The sequence below is a fragment of the Petaurus breviceps genome, unplaced genomic scaffold (assembly GCF_028583685.1).
Source record: "Petaurus breviceps papuanus isolate PSGF00001 unplaced genomic scaffold, PetGlider_PUasm1.0 90881, whole genome shotgun sequence".
Classification (NCBI taxonomy): domain Eukaryota; kingdom Metazoa; phylum Chordata; class Mammalia; order Diprotodontia; family Petauridae; genus Petaurus; species Petaurus breviceps.
In genome coordinates, this window is record NW_027187369.1 from 2,138,739 (window position 1) to 2,157,842 (window position 19,104).

A 19,104-nucleotide genomic window follows, 5' to 3' on the forward strand; every position below is an offset into this window, starting at 1 on the left:
ACCAACAAAACCCAGCTGGAAGGTAAAGAAAAATTTCATTCAAAAATACATTACAGAATGTAAAAAATTCTTGGGAGTGTATCTAACAAGCTACATATAGGGACTATATGAATGCAACTACAAAGCACTTTTTGCAGAAATAAAGACCTAAATAATTGAAGAAATGTTAATTACTGTTGGGTAGACCAAGCCAATACAATAATAATAATAATAGACAATACTAAGTTAATTTATTCATTCAGTTCCATTCTAATGAAACTACCAAAGAATTATTGTAGAAAGCTAGAAAGAAAATGAAATTAATCTGGAGGAAAAAAGTTAAAAATCTCAAGGGAAATAATGAAAAAAAAATGAGAAGGGAACCTAGCAGTACCAGATCTCAAATTATGTTACAAAGCAGTAATCATGAAAGCCATTCAGCATTGATTAAAGAGATGGATTGTTGTTGTTTTGTTTTGCACCCATTCAGTGATTCAAGCTTAATAAGAAATGAGGCAGGGGCTGCTAGGTGATTCAGTGAATAGAGCACTGGCCCTGGAGTCAGGAGGACCTGAATTTAAATCTGCCCTCAGACATTTGACATTTACTGTGTGACCTTGGGCAAGTCACTTAACCTCAATTGCCTTGCCTTCCCCCTCCAAAAAAAAAAAAAGAAAAGAAATGAGGCAGAGAATGGCCTCTGGTACCTAGTAAAAAAAATCCATCTGGGAGGAGAAGACCCTCAGGGTTTCTGGCCAAAATAGAAGCAATTGCTATTTACTTTCATTCTGAGTCAATCAGGGCCCAAACATTGACCAAGTAGGGCTTGTCCTGGGACCTGTTGTTGGCCAATCTATGACAGTCCAAGTGATTTGGGGATAAGGTTGGTCTTTAAGAAAGGAAAAAATAAGGTTTCAGAGATTAAAATTTGCAGAGAGGTAGATAAGTGGAGCAGATTAGGTACACATCTTATAGAAGGAAATAAACACAGTAGTATAGTGTTCCATGGAATAGATAAAGGACTCAACTATTTGACCCAAACTTCTGGGAAATCCGGAAAGCAGTCTAACAAAACAAAAACAAGTAAAAAAAATCTTTGCAGCAGATTTATCTGGTTTAAATTTATTAAGCAGAACCATTTCCCAATAGTTCCCAGTCCCAATATCAAAGGTTACAAATAGGCAGTTTTCAAAGGAAAGGACCTGATATATCAACAAAAGTGAAAAAGTACTCTGAATCATTAATAATTAAGAAAACGCAAGTTTAGGCAACTCAGCTTCCATTTCCTACCCATCAGTTTGACAAAGATGACAAAAAAGCAAAATGACAATTGTTGGAAGGGTTAAGGGAAGGCAGGTACACTCATGTACCTATTGGTAGAGCTGTGAATTGAACCAGCCCTTCTGGAAAGTGTTCTTTCTTTTTTTCTTTTTGGAAGGCAATTGGGGTTATGACATGCCCAAAGTTACTCAGCTAATGTGTCGAGTGTCTGAGGTCGGATTTGAACTCAGGTCCTCCTGACTCCAGGGCCAGTGCTCTATTCACTGCACCACCTAGCAGCCTCAAAGTGTCCTGAAATTATATCCTATAAACAAACTGTTACATAAATGTAATAGAATGTTACTGTGCAATGAGAAATGATAACTATAGTGAAGCATGGAAAAATTTGCAGAGTAAAGGAGGCAGAACCAAAAAAAGCAATATACATGATGACTGTAACAACTTAAATGTGGAAAGAACCACAAAACAATCAAAAGTGAGTGTTGTGAAATTACCTAATACAAGCATGGTCCCAAAAAAGAGATATGAAAAAACGCCTTCATCGCACCCCTTTGCAGAGACGGGAGGTCCGTGAGTGTGGTATATTGCATATGTTTTCTGTCTTCTGATATATTTGTTGATTTTTTTTTAAATCTTATTTGTCATATGGGATGGCTTTCTTGAAAGATGGGTGGGGAGGGAAATTTTGGTGGTATAAAAAAGCAAAATATCAATAAAAATTCCTTTTTAAATAATTAAAAGAAAAAAATCACAACCTGCAAGTTCATTGAACTATCTATATCTTTTACTCAGGTTTTTTCTCCAAAGAGATAACAAACAATGGGAAAGGATATATAAATATATGTGTGTGTGTGAGTGTATGTATGTATATACAGAGACAAATATTTGTAGCACTTTTTGTAAGTGGCAAAGAACTGTAAATTAAGGACTGCCCATCTTTTGGGCAGTAGCTGAACAAATTATGAAATATAAATGTTATGGAATGCTATTCCTTCATTTTTGAAGAGGACCGTGGCATCAGAGAAATGATGACAAGTCTTGACTTTGATTTAAGTGAGGGAGGGCTGGGCAAGGTCTCCAGCCTCCCTTTTTCCCCCAGGGCCATCTGGGTTCAGTGGTAAGATATTCATCAGGACGACTTGGAGATGGCTCAGGATGTGGTCGGAGACCCTTACCTTTTTAGCCTAAGGCCTTTTCATGTTCTCACTTTGAGTGAGGTAGCATCTATTCAGTGAATAGGCCTCTTTAAGAAGTGAGTTATGCAATATGAAAAGACAAAATGGGCCATTTCAGAGAAACCTGAGAAGACCTGTATGAAAAGATGCAGAGTGAAGTGAGTGGTACCAGGAGAACAGTTTATACAATTAGAACAACATTATAATTACTAGCCGTGTGACTTTGGGCAAGTCAACCCAATTGCCCTCCAAAAAAAAAGCAAAAGAAAAAACAACATTATAAAGTAAACATCTTTGAAAGACTTGGGAACTCTGATCAGTTAAGTAAGTAGGAACTGCTGATGAAGCTTGTTTTTCACTTCATGACAGAAATATGATGGACTCAAGCTGCAAAATAAGTCATAATGCTTTCTAACAGAAAATGTGGAAATTTATTTTTGCTTGACTATATTTCAAGAGTTTTCTTTTTCTTTTCTCAATGGTGGGTGTGGGGCATGGAGTAGAGAGGGGATAGGGATAAGGAAGGAAAAAAGTCATTGAGGCATCTTTTTTTTTAATACAGGAAGGGGAACATAAGGAAGGTCAGTAAGAAGCATAGACAAGCAGGACAACTGTGAAAGTTATATGATGAATTTATTATATACACAAAAGGAAAGGTAAGCTATCCATAGTAGTTTTTTTTTCTATTCTGATATGTAAATGTCCTATTAATTGGTGTTTCTTAAGTTCAGAATGTAAATAAAATTTTTAAAAATTATTGTATTCAAATATAATTTTTCTTAAGTCTGGACCTGCTAGTTCAAGGACAAGTACTAAGTCTCTATCCATCCAAGAGTTTCTTGCAAATAAGTATGGGAACAAGGACGAGCTAGTAAGAGGTATATGAATGAGAGATGAGGCATTTGACACGTGCCAGTCAGCATCCTTTAGGAATCAGTCTTTTTTTTGCATATTAAATGGTTTAACATACACACACACACACACACACATATTAAGGAATCAGTCTTATATAAGAGACGGAGGTGACCAGAGGTGGGAAGCTTAGAGAGGATCAGACTGGGAGTGTTGACCAGAGGCCATAGACAAATTGCAATATCCAGAGCAGGGTGATCAGAGTGAAGGTACTGGGCCAGAGGATCATTTGAAGGAACTGGAAATGTTTAACTTGGAGGAGAAAGATTTAGTTGGGGATATGATAGTTGTCTTCCGGTATTTTAAGATCTGTCATGAAGAAGGGAAAGATTTGTTGTGCTTGGCCCCAGAGGGCAGAAATAGAGGCAAAAGGTGCTGATAGCACATTACTCATTCCAACCTCCAAAGAAATGTTAGAATTATCTAGGTCACTGCTCTCCAGTATCACAAGTCATCAAAAGTTGATTGTCATTTCCTCAAAAGGACTCGGATTTCTACACTATAACACTTAACCCATTTTACAGGGCAGAGATACTAAGGCTAAATTCAGCAAGTTGCTAGTCCGGGCAGTCCACATCTTTTCCCTGCTTTACTCATTAAGCATTGACTGACAAGAAGCTATATTTCACTTTTTATGGTCAGTAAGCATTCATTCGATGGTACTGGCCTGTTCTTGGACAGATACAGTTAACAGCAAGAAGTCTGGATACAATAGTAACCTGTGAGCTCCAGAAATTCAGTTCATCCAAAAGCAAAGACAGCTCCCAATCTGCTTTATTCATTTGTGTTATGTATTATTTCAGGAAGCTTAGTCTTGCAGTTTGTTAAGTAATATACTTATGAAGGAATAATATACTTTTTTTTTTAAAGCAATTGGGGTTAAGTAACTTGCTCAAGATTACACAGCCAGTTATTTCTGGGTGTAGTGCTAAATATCTGAGCCCAGATTCCATCCCCAGGTCATCCCGACACTGGGGCCGGTGCTCTTACTCACTGAGCCACCTAGCCGCTCTAAAACATTAGTACAGCATAATATACTTTTACGGAATGTCCAGTTGACTGCTAGGTTTGGAATTTGGGAATAATAGAATTTCTCTTTCTTAAAAATGGGATAGACCACACTTTGTGCTCTCCCCCTCCATTTACCTCTCAAGGTAATTTAATTTCAGTAAATAGATTGCTAAGGATTTGAAATTCTTATTTATGACTGAAATGTGAATGAATAAATTCTGAATGAAGTCATGTAGTTTCACATGGAACTGATGTTTCTCTCTTGGCTGCTTCCTAGTGTGTTCCCTGGTATTGACAGAACTCACTCTGGGATTTAAAGGCCAGCACATACTGTACTCAGAAGCATTACTAATAGTATTACAATTCATTGAGCCAATGGGCTCATTCAGTTATTCTAATGACCTTAGTGACCTTAATGCTTGGTTTCAGGGAAAGAATTTTACTTTCTGAGTGAACCCAGGGGGGTAGAGCTGATCTGGCTGAGAATTGGAAGGTGAGTACCTCAATCATGCCTCATTCCTCTCTAATGAGACATACCCCAGGATTCTACCTTTGCCTTAACCATGAAGCAAGACTAAGAACTCATATTTCCCACGCTAACGTTCCATTTCTTTCTTAGTATGAATAATAATCAAATAAACATTACTGTTTTAAAGTAGAGATTGTGACCGCCAAATTACAGCTCAACTTAGAAACCCTTTGATTCTGAATTGTGGATTGCCAAGGCCCAAGGTCCCTCTTCTGACCATCTTTCCCCCATCCCTGTCCCACATCATTATGAGCCACAGCCCACCTGTGCATCTATCATACTCTACTCTGCCCTTCCAATGTGCCCCCCTCCATAACAAAGTGTTCTTCATATTGGAGCTGTATACCCCACCCCCCAAAAATTATTTGGATATATCTTGTGTTTAATTTTCCCACTCCCCTTCCCCCCGCAAAAAAAAGAATATAAGATTTTTGAAGGTGGAAAAATTTATTTTGGTCTCTATATCCTCGGGACCTTGAACATTGCCCAGCACATAGAGGACACTTAAATGCTAATTGAATTGACTTATTTTAACCTATGACTTCAAAAGAGAAACTATATGTTTGTTTGAAGGGGGTAGATAAAAATGATCTATTAAGGATTCTTTAAAAAGCTTAAATACTTCAGTGAAACGTTCTGAAGTTTTACATTTTTACATTATAATTTATTGTAACTCTTTTTATTCTAAGGCTATCCACAGGAATCTTATTGGCTATTGATTATTATTCCTAGATGTTATAATAAAATTTATTTCCTAAACTCAATGGCATTCCTAAAGAGGAAAATACCTGTGACTAATACTTGAAGATATTTAAAGGAAGGATTGACCTTTGTTGGGTCAGAGTGCCACCCAATTAAAAAGTGTAAATTCTTCTTCCTTTTTAGCCCAAGGAAGAAATGGAAATTGGGTTTATGAGGAAATTTGCTGTTTTTCTGTTAAGTAATGTAAAGAAGATATTAAAGCTAAGGTTTTTAACAAAACAAAAACATTTTTAGTTTTTATTATGTAGCGCTGAGTTTGTGAATATTATATTGAACCCTGTGATTCAGTCTAAGCTTTTACAACCACAGCATTATGGTATTAGCTTAGTGTGAAAGGTTTTGTGTGTTGTTTTTAGTTCCTGCTTTCTAGAAACAATAGCTGATTGAGAACTTTGGTCTTAGAGGTCTCTTATCCAAGGGGGTGGTAGTGTTGAGACATGAACCACTGGGAAATGTGTTCAGGATTCATCGAGTGTCTTCTAACATCCTTTTTAATGAACTTAGCACTAAGCACTAATATTATTTTAAAATAAAGCAGCTAGTGACATTCATGTTGATATTGTATTAATTTTTACCTTTTGACCCTTCTAGAAGTATAATTTGGGCAAAGAATTACAGAATTTTAGGGTAAGAACAGACTCTAGACTCTCTTCCCTTCCCTTCCCTTCTTTCTCTCATCCCCCTTCCAGGATTTTATCTGTGCCTTCCCTTTGTTCAAGACCCAATTTAGGTCCTCTCTCCATGAAGTCTTTCCAATTTTTCCATCACCCTCTGCCCCTCCCATAGTGACACCCTAGTAATTTCCCCCCAGTTTCTCTTTATATTTTATCCGAACTTTATATCCTTGTATCAATAATAGTGCTCTGTATACAGCAAGCTCTTAATATATATTTATTTCAATTAATAAACATTAATAAATAGTTAAGTGAAAAGAATATAGTGCTCCCTCATTTTATAATTAAGGAACATCAGACTCAATAAAGGTTAAATGACTTCTTCAGGGTCACACAACTAATTAGTAACCAGAGCTAGGACTTTGGTCAGGATCAGGCTCTAAGATGGTATGACCTGGCCTTTTCTACCCTATTTTTCCTCTTTTATTCTCTGCCAGGAGCTGGACTGCCACCGCCACTTCCCTGCCCCCACTCTCATTATTAATAAAAGAAAAGGTTCTCCCCACACCAGTCACAACCTCTGCCTACACTACACGACCTTTATAGATTCATGTCAGACAGTATTGCTTGTCTTAAGATAGGATTCTTAACCTTTTTTGTGTGTCATGGACCCCCTATCAGAATTAAATGTATAAAATAAAATTCCTAGGATTGCAAAGGAAACAAATTATTTTCTAATGTAATTGTAAATATTAAAAAAAAAGATTCATGGACCCCAACTTAAGAATCTCTGACATAAACTGAAGGGTTTAATTACTTTTCTGATCTACAGGCTGTTTACAGGTCAGAGTTTATAATATCAGTCATTTCTTTTAAAAAAAAAAACATGCCAGTGTTTAAATTTTCTCGGGAAGAATGTCAGACTAGACATTGCTATTTAATTACATTTAAAATATAATCAATTATATTTAACATAATATATAGCAAAAGTATTTTAGAGAAGTAGCATGAATTGAGTAATTAATTTGGAGTCATTAAGACCAGGGTTGGAATTTTGACTATGAATAGAACTGTGACTGAAAGAGTTGCCTGGGCTTTTTATCCTCAGTCTCCCTATCTGAAAAACTACTAGGACTTGTACTGCCTAGCCTCAAACACTTTGCAAAGTTTAAGTCAAGATATGTCTAATGATTATTAATAGTAGCCAAGAGGTTTTGGTAATAGCCAAGTAGATAAAAAAGACCTATCATTTACTATCTTCTTTTGGAAATTGATTATCATAGTGGAGTGAATAGTTATAATATTAAAACATTAAAAGAGGGGCGGCTAGGTGGCACAATGAATAGAGCACCAGCCCTGGAGTCAGGAGGACCTGAGTTCAAATCCAGCCTCAGACACTTAACACAAAAACTAGCTGTGTGACCTTGGGCAAGTCACTTAACCCCAACTGACCTCCCCAAAAAAACCATTAAAAGTTTTTCCAAGAACCAAAGTTCACTGAAATGCATAAGTACCTCAGAGCATGCCAAATAGAAATAGCTGGGTGGTTCAGTGAATAGAGCACTGGACCTGGAGTCAGGAAGACCCGAGTTCAAATGTGGCCTCAGATACTTACTAGCTATGTGACGCTGGGCAAGTCACTTAACCCCCTTCCCTCAATCCCTCATCTGTAAAATGAACTGGAGAAGGAAATAACAAACCACTCCTGTATCTCTACCAAGAGCTTCAGAATACTTTTACTAGCTGTAGGACCCTGGACAAGTCACTTAACCTCTGCTTGCCTTAATCCACTGGAGAAGGAAATGGCAAATCACTCCAGTATCTTTGCCAAGAAAACCTCATACAGGGTCACAAACAGTCGAACACAATTGAACCACTGAACAATAACAGAAGCAGACCAAAGCATGAAGTATTACTTAGTGGCTAATCGGATGAATTATCAATATTGGTGCCAAATCCTTTTATACTACTTATACTACTCTTAGGAGATCTCCTAAGATAAGTAGGGTCAAATTTGGTCAAGTCCTGAATGGCTAAGAAACCCTTAATGTCCACTTCAAAATGAGAGTGAATGGTATGACCTCTTTGCTAGGCAGGAGAGGGGTGAGGAGTGGTGTATGTTTTCAAATAATACCAGACAGTACCTAGTTGGAGAGACACACTTAACATAAATGAGACAATCAGCAAGTGAATGTGGTAGTATATAATTAGGTATTAAGTGGTCTGATCAGAAATATAACTGAAATCAGACTTAGCACTTAAAGGATTTCGGTGAGTGAAAATGAGGGAAATATTCCAGGAAGGAGTAGGAGAAGCAAGAAATGAGCTTCCTTACCATGGAGAGCATACAGAGATGCAAAGGAATGACATGATTAAAATGATGTTTGGGGAAATTCTGCTTTGCCTTATTGTTCATGAAGCATTGAAGGTGGGAAAGAAGAGGAGGTAGTAGTGGCCTTCAATTTGGATTCAGTTGAAGGGCTGCCCTAGAGGACCTAGGGGGCCACAGGTTTCCCACCCCTGTACTAGACAGGGGGACGAAGGAGAGGAAGGAGTCAAAAATGAAAGCTTTTTGCGTGATATTATTGATAACATTTCTGTTTAATTTAGGACTCTAAAGGTCCTTGATATATTTTTTTTATTATGGGAGGATTTTTTTTTTACTTGTAGGAAAGGTTGAAAACTAAACCTTGAAAACTATAGATTGAGTTAAAGAGACAGAGTCTTATCATAATGGTAGTGATATAGTAGTTTAGAAAGCAGATAGGTATGCTCTCATGACCAGGGTCTTAAAAGGGGGCAGGCACCAGGGTCAAGAAAGATGGGAACAAAAAACCCAAATCCCACTAAGTTAAACTCCCAAGTTGTGATAGTATACTAACAGATTGTCCTAATGAGGGATTTGCCTTTCAGGGAGGGTGGATAGCATATCAGGAAAATCTTCATGGGGGGTGGGGATGGTATTAAAGCTAATTTTCCCAAATAAGGGGAGGAATTCTACCAAGAGAGAGTGGAGCCTGAGGATGGAGAACGATGAACAAAAGGCCCAGAGGCATGTTTAGGGCACCAATACTTAAAGGAGAGCAGTGGAGATGATGCAGGAAAGGGAAGTTGAGGCACATTGGTGGAGGGCCTTGAATGCTAGCTTCATTTGGTGGGCACGCTTTCAGGTGCTGCAGGGAGTAACATAAAAATAACTGGCATGTATATAGTGCTTTAAAGTTTGCAGAGCAAGCTGGCACAGCGTATCTGATGGATTTGGAATGAAAGGAGATTGGGGAAGGAGGGGTAGGGGAAGTTATTACAGATGTCTCTGTGAGAGGTTCTGATGGCCTGAATTAGGGAGATTGAGATGAGAATTAGGGAGATGAGAGAGCCATTTCGGAGGAGGCCAGACTCCGTGGCACTTGTCAACTAATGGAGTGAGGGGGGTGGGGGGTAGAGGAGGGGGGAAAATGGATGAGTCAAAAAATGACTCATGAATAGAAATGGGGACGTCAAGAGGAGTTGGTGATGAATTGGGATTTAGAGCTTGCTTGATTTCCCATTAGCGTTGTAATTCAGTTCAACATTTATTAGGCACCTTCTGGGTGCAGGGGATACAAGAACAAAACAGGCCCCTTTGGAATTTTGAGGAGTAGCCGGGCTAGGTGAGATCCAGGAGACACCCAGGAGAGGCTGGCTAGTAACATGAAAGGCCCTGGGGAGGAGGGGCAGGAGGAAAAAAGCCCAGGGCTCACCTTCTGGGGAGCTTTCACCCCAAGCCCCGATGCCTGGATGCATCACTTGGAAAATATTTAGGTCAGTCTGGTGTTCTTTCTGAGGTCCTTCGATTGTGGTTTTATTTTCATTGCTATTTAATTTTCTTTGTACTGTGCCACGTGCAAATAGGCACTTAATAAATGCTAGGCTTACGTAAGCTCTCAATTTGCATAGATAGCATTCATTAAACATTTACAACTCCTTAAATGAGCCAGTCCACTTTGCTCAGATTTCACCCAGAGGCCTCCAGGCGCAAACATAATCAAACAAGGTAATCAGCAAGTAGGAGATTTATGGGCTCCATGGAAACTATTTAAAGGTTTTACTCTCATTTTTGTGGATTTAGAATTGTAGCTATTGCACACGTCGCTTTGGCCCTTTAAATAATATGGGTATTTCTAAACAGCCCCTCCTTTCAAAGGTGCATTTGTCAAAGATGTTAAGGATATTTTTCTGGTCAGCCATTTTAATCTATTCTGGCTATAATCCCCAGAGTCCCCTGTTTTGTTTGCCAGTGGCTGATGCAGACAGAAAGCTGTTGCTGTTTTTTTGTTTTTGGCTCTGGCATTCAGTCCACAAACTCTGAATCCTGAAGCTCCTGACTTCCTGGAGTAAATTATTTTTAAAATGTTGAACCCAGGAAAACTTGATAAAAAAAAAAAGCCATCCAATTCCGTCTTAAAGTGGTACACACTTGAATGCTAATAAGCTTAATCCTTAATACTTTCAGAGTAATGCTTTGTTCTTAGCATAGTATTTTTGTTACAAGTCAAATTTGATAGTTCACAGAATGTCTAACTGTAGCACAAAAGATAGACTAAAAAGAGCTTCAGGATTTGAGATTGTTAGAGATCTGGTCTCCCCTAACAACCTTAGCTTTTAGTAGCTGCTCTGGGCTAAAATAATTTGTCTTCAGTGCAGTTACCAAATGGATATTGAGGGGGTATTTTCTTCCATTATAACTTGGCCAGAGACACTAGTAATCAGTCCCTTTTTCCTATTTTTCTTCTTTCAAACTCTTCCTCTCCCCCTTCCCCAGATAAAAATAACCCATTTAGATAATAGCCCAAGCTTTCTAGGTATAATGTCAGTGGTATTAGCTGCTTGATGGGTTTTTTTTTTTGTGCCACCTTTGACTTGTTACTTTTCCAACTTTTATTTCGCATGACTCATTTCAGACACTGTTCCCCAGGCCCAGAATGATCTCCCTCCTTCCCTCCCCCCCCCAGCATTTTCCATCCAAAGTGCTGTGCCTAGGATGCCAAGACAAAATGGAAAATAGCCTTTACCTTCAAGAAGTTTTCATATTTTTATAGATCATTTGGACTGGGTGTTCCCTTCTTGCTTGTACCCTGTATTATACTTCTTTGTGTGTATCTGTCTGCTTCTCTTCTCTCTGTCTCTGTTTCTCTTCTTTCTCTTCCTGTCCCTCTTTCCACTCCTCTGCCTCCCCCAATAGATTATAAAGTTGAGAGTGGGAGTTGACTTTTTTCATTTTTGTACCCCAATGCCTATCACATAATAGCATATCATAGACACTCTGAATTGAATTCCTAAGTGATATCTGCTACTAACTCCTTATTCAAGTATTCGGGTGGGATTGAAACTGTCTCCCCCCCCCCCACACCCCCCCCCCATTGGCTCTGGTGCCTTGACTAGGGGAGAACACTTGTTGACAGCATCTTTTGTTGTTTGGTTGTTTCAGTCATGGCATTATCTCAACATGTCCAAAACCTAAGCCCTCTCCTTTTCCTTGTGACCTCATTTGGGGTTTTCTTGGCAGAGATACTGGAGTGGTTTGCTATTTCCTTCTCCAGCTCATTTTCCAGATGAAGAAACTGAGGCAAACAGGGTCAAGTGACTTGCCCAGGGTTACATAGCCAGTCAGTGTCTGATGCCAGATTGGAACTCAGGAATACTCATCTTCCTGACTCCAGGCTGTAGCCACTGTGCCATCTAGCTAGCCTGTGATGACATCACAATTGGAACTGTTAACAGTGCCATTGTGTGAGTGCTGGATCACCTAGGCAATTTGAATAAAAGAGAGGAACCAGCTTGGAGATGAGGAAAGGATTCTGAGCCTCTGGATTGGAAGGTTGGAGCAAAGGGAGGACTGAGCTGCCATGGAGAAGGGAAATAACATTGTGAAGAGTCATTACCTCTAGAGGCCTCTGAAAGAGAATTCCAACAAAAAGAAGGCACAAGGAAAGGTCAGCTTCCCGACCCCCCCCCCCCACCAGTTTCTACTGTCTGGAGCTTATCTGTCCACAGACACTATAATAGAAACCGGTGTTTTCTTCTCCAGATGTTTCCAGGAAACTGAATTTTGCCTCATTCCTAAAAGAGATCAGGGGTTAACTAGAGATCAGTGGAAAGATAAAGTTTCTTTTAACACCTCTGCCTAGGTGTTAGGAATTTTTCTTACTGGGGGCATTGTGACTGAAATAGAATTTTTTTTTAATCTAAAATAAAATCCCTAAAGCCAAACAGGGAGGGAACCAGTTAGACCTTAGAGGCTTAAAAGAAGCTAATCATTGTAACAGGGTGTTACTCAAGAATCCCCTGCTGTACTCTTGGCATCAAACCTCCGTGAGCCAGACCCTCTGCCTTTGGACATTTTTGCTGATTTCAGGCACCCACACCCCCTAGTCTGTTTTCTTTTATAAATAGCCTTAAATAAGAACCTTTTATAACTACTCCAAGAGCCCTGAAGATCCTCTTAACTGCCATCTCAGCAATCATTTCCTGTTCCCCTTCTCTAATACTCAGGCTGAGTTCCTGCTGAAGGTTCCTTCTTTTGGGTAGGCACTGACCCTCCACAATGGTTCTTCCTATATCACTCATAACTTATTTTTCCATTTCTCTTCCTTGGCCTGTCTCATTGTCCTGCTCTTCAATAATACACCTTTATTCTGGAGTATTTTCATATCCCTGTTTCCCTTGGGTAGTCTGTATTTTATGATATTTCTCCAGAAGCTCTCCTTTCTAAAGTTACTGGGAGGAAGGGGGGGCAGACCTAATTATTTACTAGTGAAGAAACAAACAGCTTTTAAAACTATAAATAAACTCCCATCTTTTATTGTTTAACCAAGAGAAGCTATGGTTCCCCCTTGGAAATTTCAAGTAGAGATGAGCATTTGTTGAACCAATATGAGGGACAGACCTGGTGACACCTCACAAACTGCTCCTGTGCCAAGCAGTACTGAGATCTGGCCCATGAGTATCTACTCTGCTTCCGCCTGGGAGAGATAGGAAGACCCAGTCTCAGAAAACTGAAAGAAAATAATATAGAGAAGGGATGGCTCCCTGGGTGGGGGAGGGGGGAGAATACAAGGGGAAATTTAGGCAACATAAAAACAAAAAAAAATCAATAAAAATTTATTTTAAAACCAACAATAATGGACTTTATCTTTCAGTATTCAAATTTTAGTGATCAAATCAAAACACCAGTTTAGAATGTGAATATACCTTAATTCTTTAGTTTTTCTTTTTTCCTGGTCGAATTGGTAAATTAGAGCCCTAATACCTCAAGCAAGGTGTGTCTTTTTATATATCCAAGAAAATTAGTTCTTTAAGATGATATTAGAAGTTGTTGATAGTTGCCTAGTGACCCTCTGGGTTATATTGATTGTGTCAACATAGTGCCAAAACAACCTATTGGTTTTGTTTAAAAAAAAAAAAGTCTAAGGCAAACTTGTTCTAGCAAGCATAATCATTGTTCTGTGACATCACCATTCTAGTTCCTGCCAGAATTTTTCTAGGTTGCTTACTTACATGAGGCTGTGACCATTGCTGTCCTACCTCTCCCTACCCCTGTTTATACAGTTTACTGCCCATAGTTAATACGTTTAGTATACCTTTCACCTGTATATGTCACAATCATTCTGTGATTTGGTACATAGCCTTGGAGGGCAAGGATCTGTGTTTTTTTTTTCAATGTGGGAACTCCCTCCACCTACCTACCTGTGACCAATTGTCTATATATAACTGAGTAGGCAGGTTTTGAGTTGCCTCAGATTGTCAGAGGTTAAGTAACTTGCCCCATAGTCATAATATCAAGGAGAAAATTTGAACCCAGGTTGTCTTAATTCAGTCACCCACAGCCACATCTACTACATTCCATCCTGGAGAATTACTGTGGCCAAAATAGTCACCTTGTGGCCAATCTGATAATGAGCATGTCCAGTGATGGCCAGACAGTCTTCCCATGTAAGAACCCTTTCCAATTTGGTAGGATCTGCCTGAACTTGTATTCCACTGATGCAGCCTTTGAGTGTTCAGGGTTAATAGTACCAATGACAACAACAGTAATAAGATAACGTTTCTCTGTAGTGCTATGTGTCAGGCACTATGCTAAGGGCTTTAAGATTATTATCTCATTTAAGCCTCACAACTACCTTGGGAGGTTTATTACTAGCCCCACTTTATAGATGAGGAAACTGAGGCAAAAAGCCCTTTAAGTGATTTACCCAGAGTCATACAGCTAGTTAAGTGTCTCAGGTCAAATTTGAACTCGGGCCTTCCTGACCTTAAGCCCAGCCCTCTATGCACTGCTCCCTATGTACCATAATGAAGCATTGAAGTAGGTCTTTCAAGTATGCACCATATTAGAGTGATAACTCACATTCATATAATACTTTAAGGATACAAAGAGTCACCAAATAGTCCTTCCTGTGAGCTAAGTAGTGCAAATATTCCCCCAATTTTACAAATGAGGAGACAGGCTCACAGAGGGGATGTAACTTGATTGGGCTTACATAGCTAATAAACATTAGAGCTGGAATAGTGGGAGAAAGTAATTTTTGTTTGGGAATTAGGTTAGGATTCTTCTCTCCTCTCCCCTTCTTTCCCCCCCCCCCCATTCAAGCAATTTAAACACTCTAAACCAAAAGAAGACTGGCAAGATTTTTTCCTGAGCCAGCCTCCAGAGGGCAATATGGTCCTGGATGTTTTAAGTGCTCTGACTCCTGTCTAGACTTAAGTCACTGGAAGAGAATGGGTAGGATTGCTTTGGGGAATTGTACAGTGCCTTTAAGTGAGCCCCATGCTTCTCTCTGGGGGAAGAAGGTCCCAGCGTGGAAGGCCACTCAGCACCTTGGGTGGTGGCCCCCCAGTGGAGGATTTCCAGGAGAACATGCTTAATAGTTGCATAAGCTCAGAAAGTGTGTATGGGTTGTTATTAGCATTGTTGAAGGGGGTATACACACATCACTGAGATGCATCGGAAGTATCATGAAAAGAAAACACTGATTAGAAAGAGTCATCATGGCTTCAGTCTGGTCATGCCAGACTAATCTCATTACCTTTTTTTGATAAGACTAGTAGAGTAGGTGAATGCTGTAGATACAGTTTGCCCAGATTTTTAGGCCAACATTTGATGTCTCTCATGCTAGTCTTATGTATATATGGAGGAATGTGTTGTAATCTGCATCTTTGGAGGGACAACCCACCTCAGTGAGATTAAAGATCCATCAAAGTATTGAAAAGGCCCCAGCCAATAGTGGGCAGTGGTATATGCCTGAACACTTGTGAAATCTGATGGAGACAGCAGCTGATATTTGTGCAGCACTGAAGTTTGCCAGTAGCTATGCACATTAGTAATTTTAGCCCTTGCCCAGTGAGATTAGTACTGCAGGAATTACTGTTTTATTTCACACATAAGGAAACTGAGGCTCAGAGAGGAGAAATGACTTGCCCATTGGTCCCAGACCTTCCTGAGTTGACACTCAGGGGTGGCGTTCAAACTCCGATTCACCCTTGAAGTGACTGCTCTATTTAGATGTTATTATAAACAAAATCGGTTACTAGTTTTTGTTGAGCAAGAGAATAGACTGAGAAACCTTCAAAGAGTCATTCTTTTAACTTACCATTCTTTTGACTCAAATCCGGTCGCCAGCTTGAAAAGAGAACTAAATATGGATGCTTTGATTACTGCAGTGATCTATATATTTGTATATGAGCTTGATAAATATCCGTATTCAACACCATGTTTTTCCCAGTTAATGACTAACAATTGTGACACACAGGCTGTGCTATTATAAATATTTTAAAATTAGTAGCAGGTTTGACCATCTCTTTCCTCAAAGGGAAAATAAAAATACCATTTTCTTCCTTGTAGTACATATGCTAAGATTATTTTGATCCCATTAATTAATTTGCTCACTTAGTGCGACAGCCACCAACCTAGTTCAGTCCTTTATCACCTCTTTCCTTGACTAGTCTAATAGCTTCCTAATTGGTCTCCCTGCTTCTGGTCTCTCCCCTCTCCGATCCATCCTCCACATAGCTGCCAGAATCATTTTCCTAATGCCCAGCCACGTCTGTTCAGAAGAATTCAGTGGCTTCTCAGATAAAATCAGAACTCCTTAACCTTCCATAATCAGGTGCCACTTCTTCAGTGAAGTCTTTCCTGATTTCCCATGTTGTTAGTCCCCTCCCTCCTAGAAGTTCCTCATATTTACTTTTGTTAGGGATGTGGTTCCACCCCATAATTTCATTGGTATAGGCAACTCCTAGATAAGGAATCTCCATATACCAATGCTGGCCAGTACTTCCTCTGAAACTGAGAGGCTAGAGAGTTACCTTTGTCCTGAGGGGTTCAGTGTGGTTTGCCCAGGGCCAATGTTCGTTGGAGGCAAAACCTGAATCCATGTGTTTGCTGACTCCAAGATGAACCCTCTATCCACTACAACTATGCCATGCTGTCTCTCCATTTGCTTTAGTATACCTATTATTTCCCCTCTCCCCTAGCAGAATGTTAGCTCCTTGAGGACAGGGCTTGTTTTTTTTTTTTTAAGCAATTGGGGTTAAGTAACTTGCTCAAGGTTACACAGCCAGTTATTTCTGGGTGTGGTGCTGAGTGTCTGAGCCCGGGATTCGATCTCCAGGTCGCCCCAACACTGGAGCCGGTGCTCTTACTCGCTGAGCCACCTGGCCACCCCTAAGCAATTGGGTTAAGTAACTTGCTCAAGGTTACACAGCCAGGTGTTTCTGGGTGGGTGCTAAGTGTCCTAGCCCGGGATTCGATCTCCAGGTCTTCTCAACACTGAGGCCAGTGCTCTTACTTGCTGTGCTACCTGGCCGCCCCAGGGCTTGTTTTGGTTTTTGGCTTTGGCAACACCTAGCCAAGTTCCTGGTGGATAGTAGATGCTTAATAAATATTTGTGGAGTCTAACTGACAGGGACATCTGATATGTTTTCTGTTTTTCTATTCCTTAATGAAATGCTCTCTTTTTAGGACAGGTGGACAAGCATCACTTTCCAGAGAAGATGACTTTTAAGAGTTTTGAAGATTCTAAAACTTGTGTGCCTCCAGACATCAATAAGGATGAAGATTTTGTAGAGGAAAAGAATAGATTAAAAACTTTTGCTAATTTCCCAAGTAGTAGCCCAGTTTCAGCATCAACACTGGCACGAGCCGGTTTCCTCTATACTGGTGAAGGAGACACCGTACAGTGCTTTAGCTGTCATGCAGCTGTAGATAGATGGCAGTTCGGAGACTCAGCAGTTGGAAGACATAGGAAAGTATCCCCAAACTGCAGATTCATTAACGGTTTTTATTTTGAAAAACATGCTACACAGTTTCCAAGTCCCATCATCCAAAACTGTCAGTACAGAGTTGAAAATTGTTCAAGGAATAGAAATCATTTTGCTTTGGAGAGACCCCCTGACACTTACGGGGAGTATCTTTTGAGAAGAGGGCAGGTTGTCGATATGTCAGATACCATATACCCAAGGAACCCTTCGATGTGCAGTGAAGAAGCTAGACTGAGATCTTTTCAGAACTGGCCAGACTATGCTCACCTTACCCCGCAGGAGTTAGCGAGTGCTGGACTCTATTACTTGGGCATTGAGGATCAAGTGCAGTGCTTTTGTTGTGGGGGCAAATTAAAAAATTGGGAACCACATGATCGGGCAATGTCCGAACACAAGAGGCATTTCCCTAAGTGTTTTTTTGTTTTGGGACGGGATGTTGGTAATACTCAAATTGAAGCTGATCTTAGTTGTGATACAAGTTATCCAAACCCTACCCATCTCCCAAGGAATCCAGCCATGGCAGAGTATGAAGCAAGACTCATTACCTTTGCAACATGGATATACTCGGTTAACAAGGAGCAGCTTGCAAAAGCTGGATTTTATGCTTTAGGTAAACTTTGTTATTAAACTAGACTAATAAATTCTTCCAGAATTACTTAGTTTCTTTAAGGAGAAAAAAAGCAAAGGGATGCCCCCTGGGTTGGTAAATACTTAATAACCATGCCAGCTTAATTCTATGGGAAGTTACATTTGCTTTATAATGTTAACGTTCATGTTTATGCAGAAAGAATTGCCACAGTAGAGTGGCATTTAATATATTTTAGGGGAAGAGTGACATTTCAAAGCCCTCCAATGTCTATGATATAAAATCAGCTCTGGTGGTAGAGCTGGTTACAGTTCTTTTAACCTTCCCATTTAAATTGAGATGGCAAATGATCCCTTATTGAGCCTGTCTGTTTTTGATATATAGGACTACTCAAGAGAAAGCAGCACTGTTTTAATACTATATTGTGGGAAACAGATTTCTTTAAAGAAAAGTTCTGGTGCATATAAAGCCATGCACAAAAACAACACTGGGTTGTTTGGGTGTAAGGAACTTGGGTTCTTTCCCCAGCTTTGCTGCTAACTCATAGTGTCTTAGGGCAATTCACAATTCCCTGTAGACCTTAGTTCCCTCTAAATTAGGGATTTGGATTAGATTCAATAAGTATCATTCATATATTAACTTCCAGGAAGAATTTTTAAATTACACTGGTCTTTTTCTCTCTTAAATTAGTCTTTTTTTCTATGTCCTATCTCTAAGTATTAGGCTAACTAATTCCAAAACAAGTCTGGTTGGTTTAGTTTAGAATACATTAATTATTCTGATTTTTATTCACAAAACCATAAATAGGTAGCTTAAAGTAGTGGTGCCTTTTTTTAACCTAAATTGAAAATGTCATATAGAGATAGGATTTTAGAGTGATTCTGGTGGAGAATTTGAATGGAATAAGCATTTATTAATCACCCACTATGTGCTAGGCATTGTGCTTTACAATTACCT

The 19,104-nt window shown here is 39.5% G+C and overlaps 1 protein-coding gene across 4 annotated transcripts in view; it reads left to right on the top strand.

Annotated features, from left to right (window-relative positions):
* The window catches only part of XIAP (X-linked inhibitor of apoptosis), a 38,821-nt gene that overhangs the window by 5,207 nt on the left and 14,510 nt on the right, over positions 1-19,104 (top strand). Inside the window, exons 2-5 of one of the 4 annotated variants that reach the window (XM_069074024.1) lie at positions 2,998-3,091; positions 4,788-4,851; positions 6,241-6,276; positions 17,263-18,171. In XM_069074024.1, the coding sequence (XP_068930125.1) occupies positions 17,295-18,171 (877 nt within the window). In that variant the 5' untranslated portion in view covers positions 2,998-3,091; positions 4,788-4,851; positions 6,241-6,276; positions 17,263-17,294. The remainder of the gene's footprint in view (positions 1-2,997; positions 3,092-4,787; positions 4,852-6,240; positions 6,277-17,262; positions 18,172-19,104) is intronic. The other 3 variants (XM_069074025.1, XM_069074022.1, XM_069074023.1) reach the window with 3 other exon arrangements.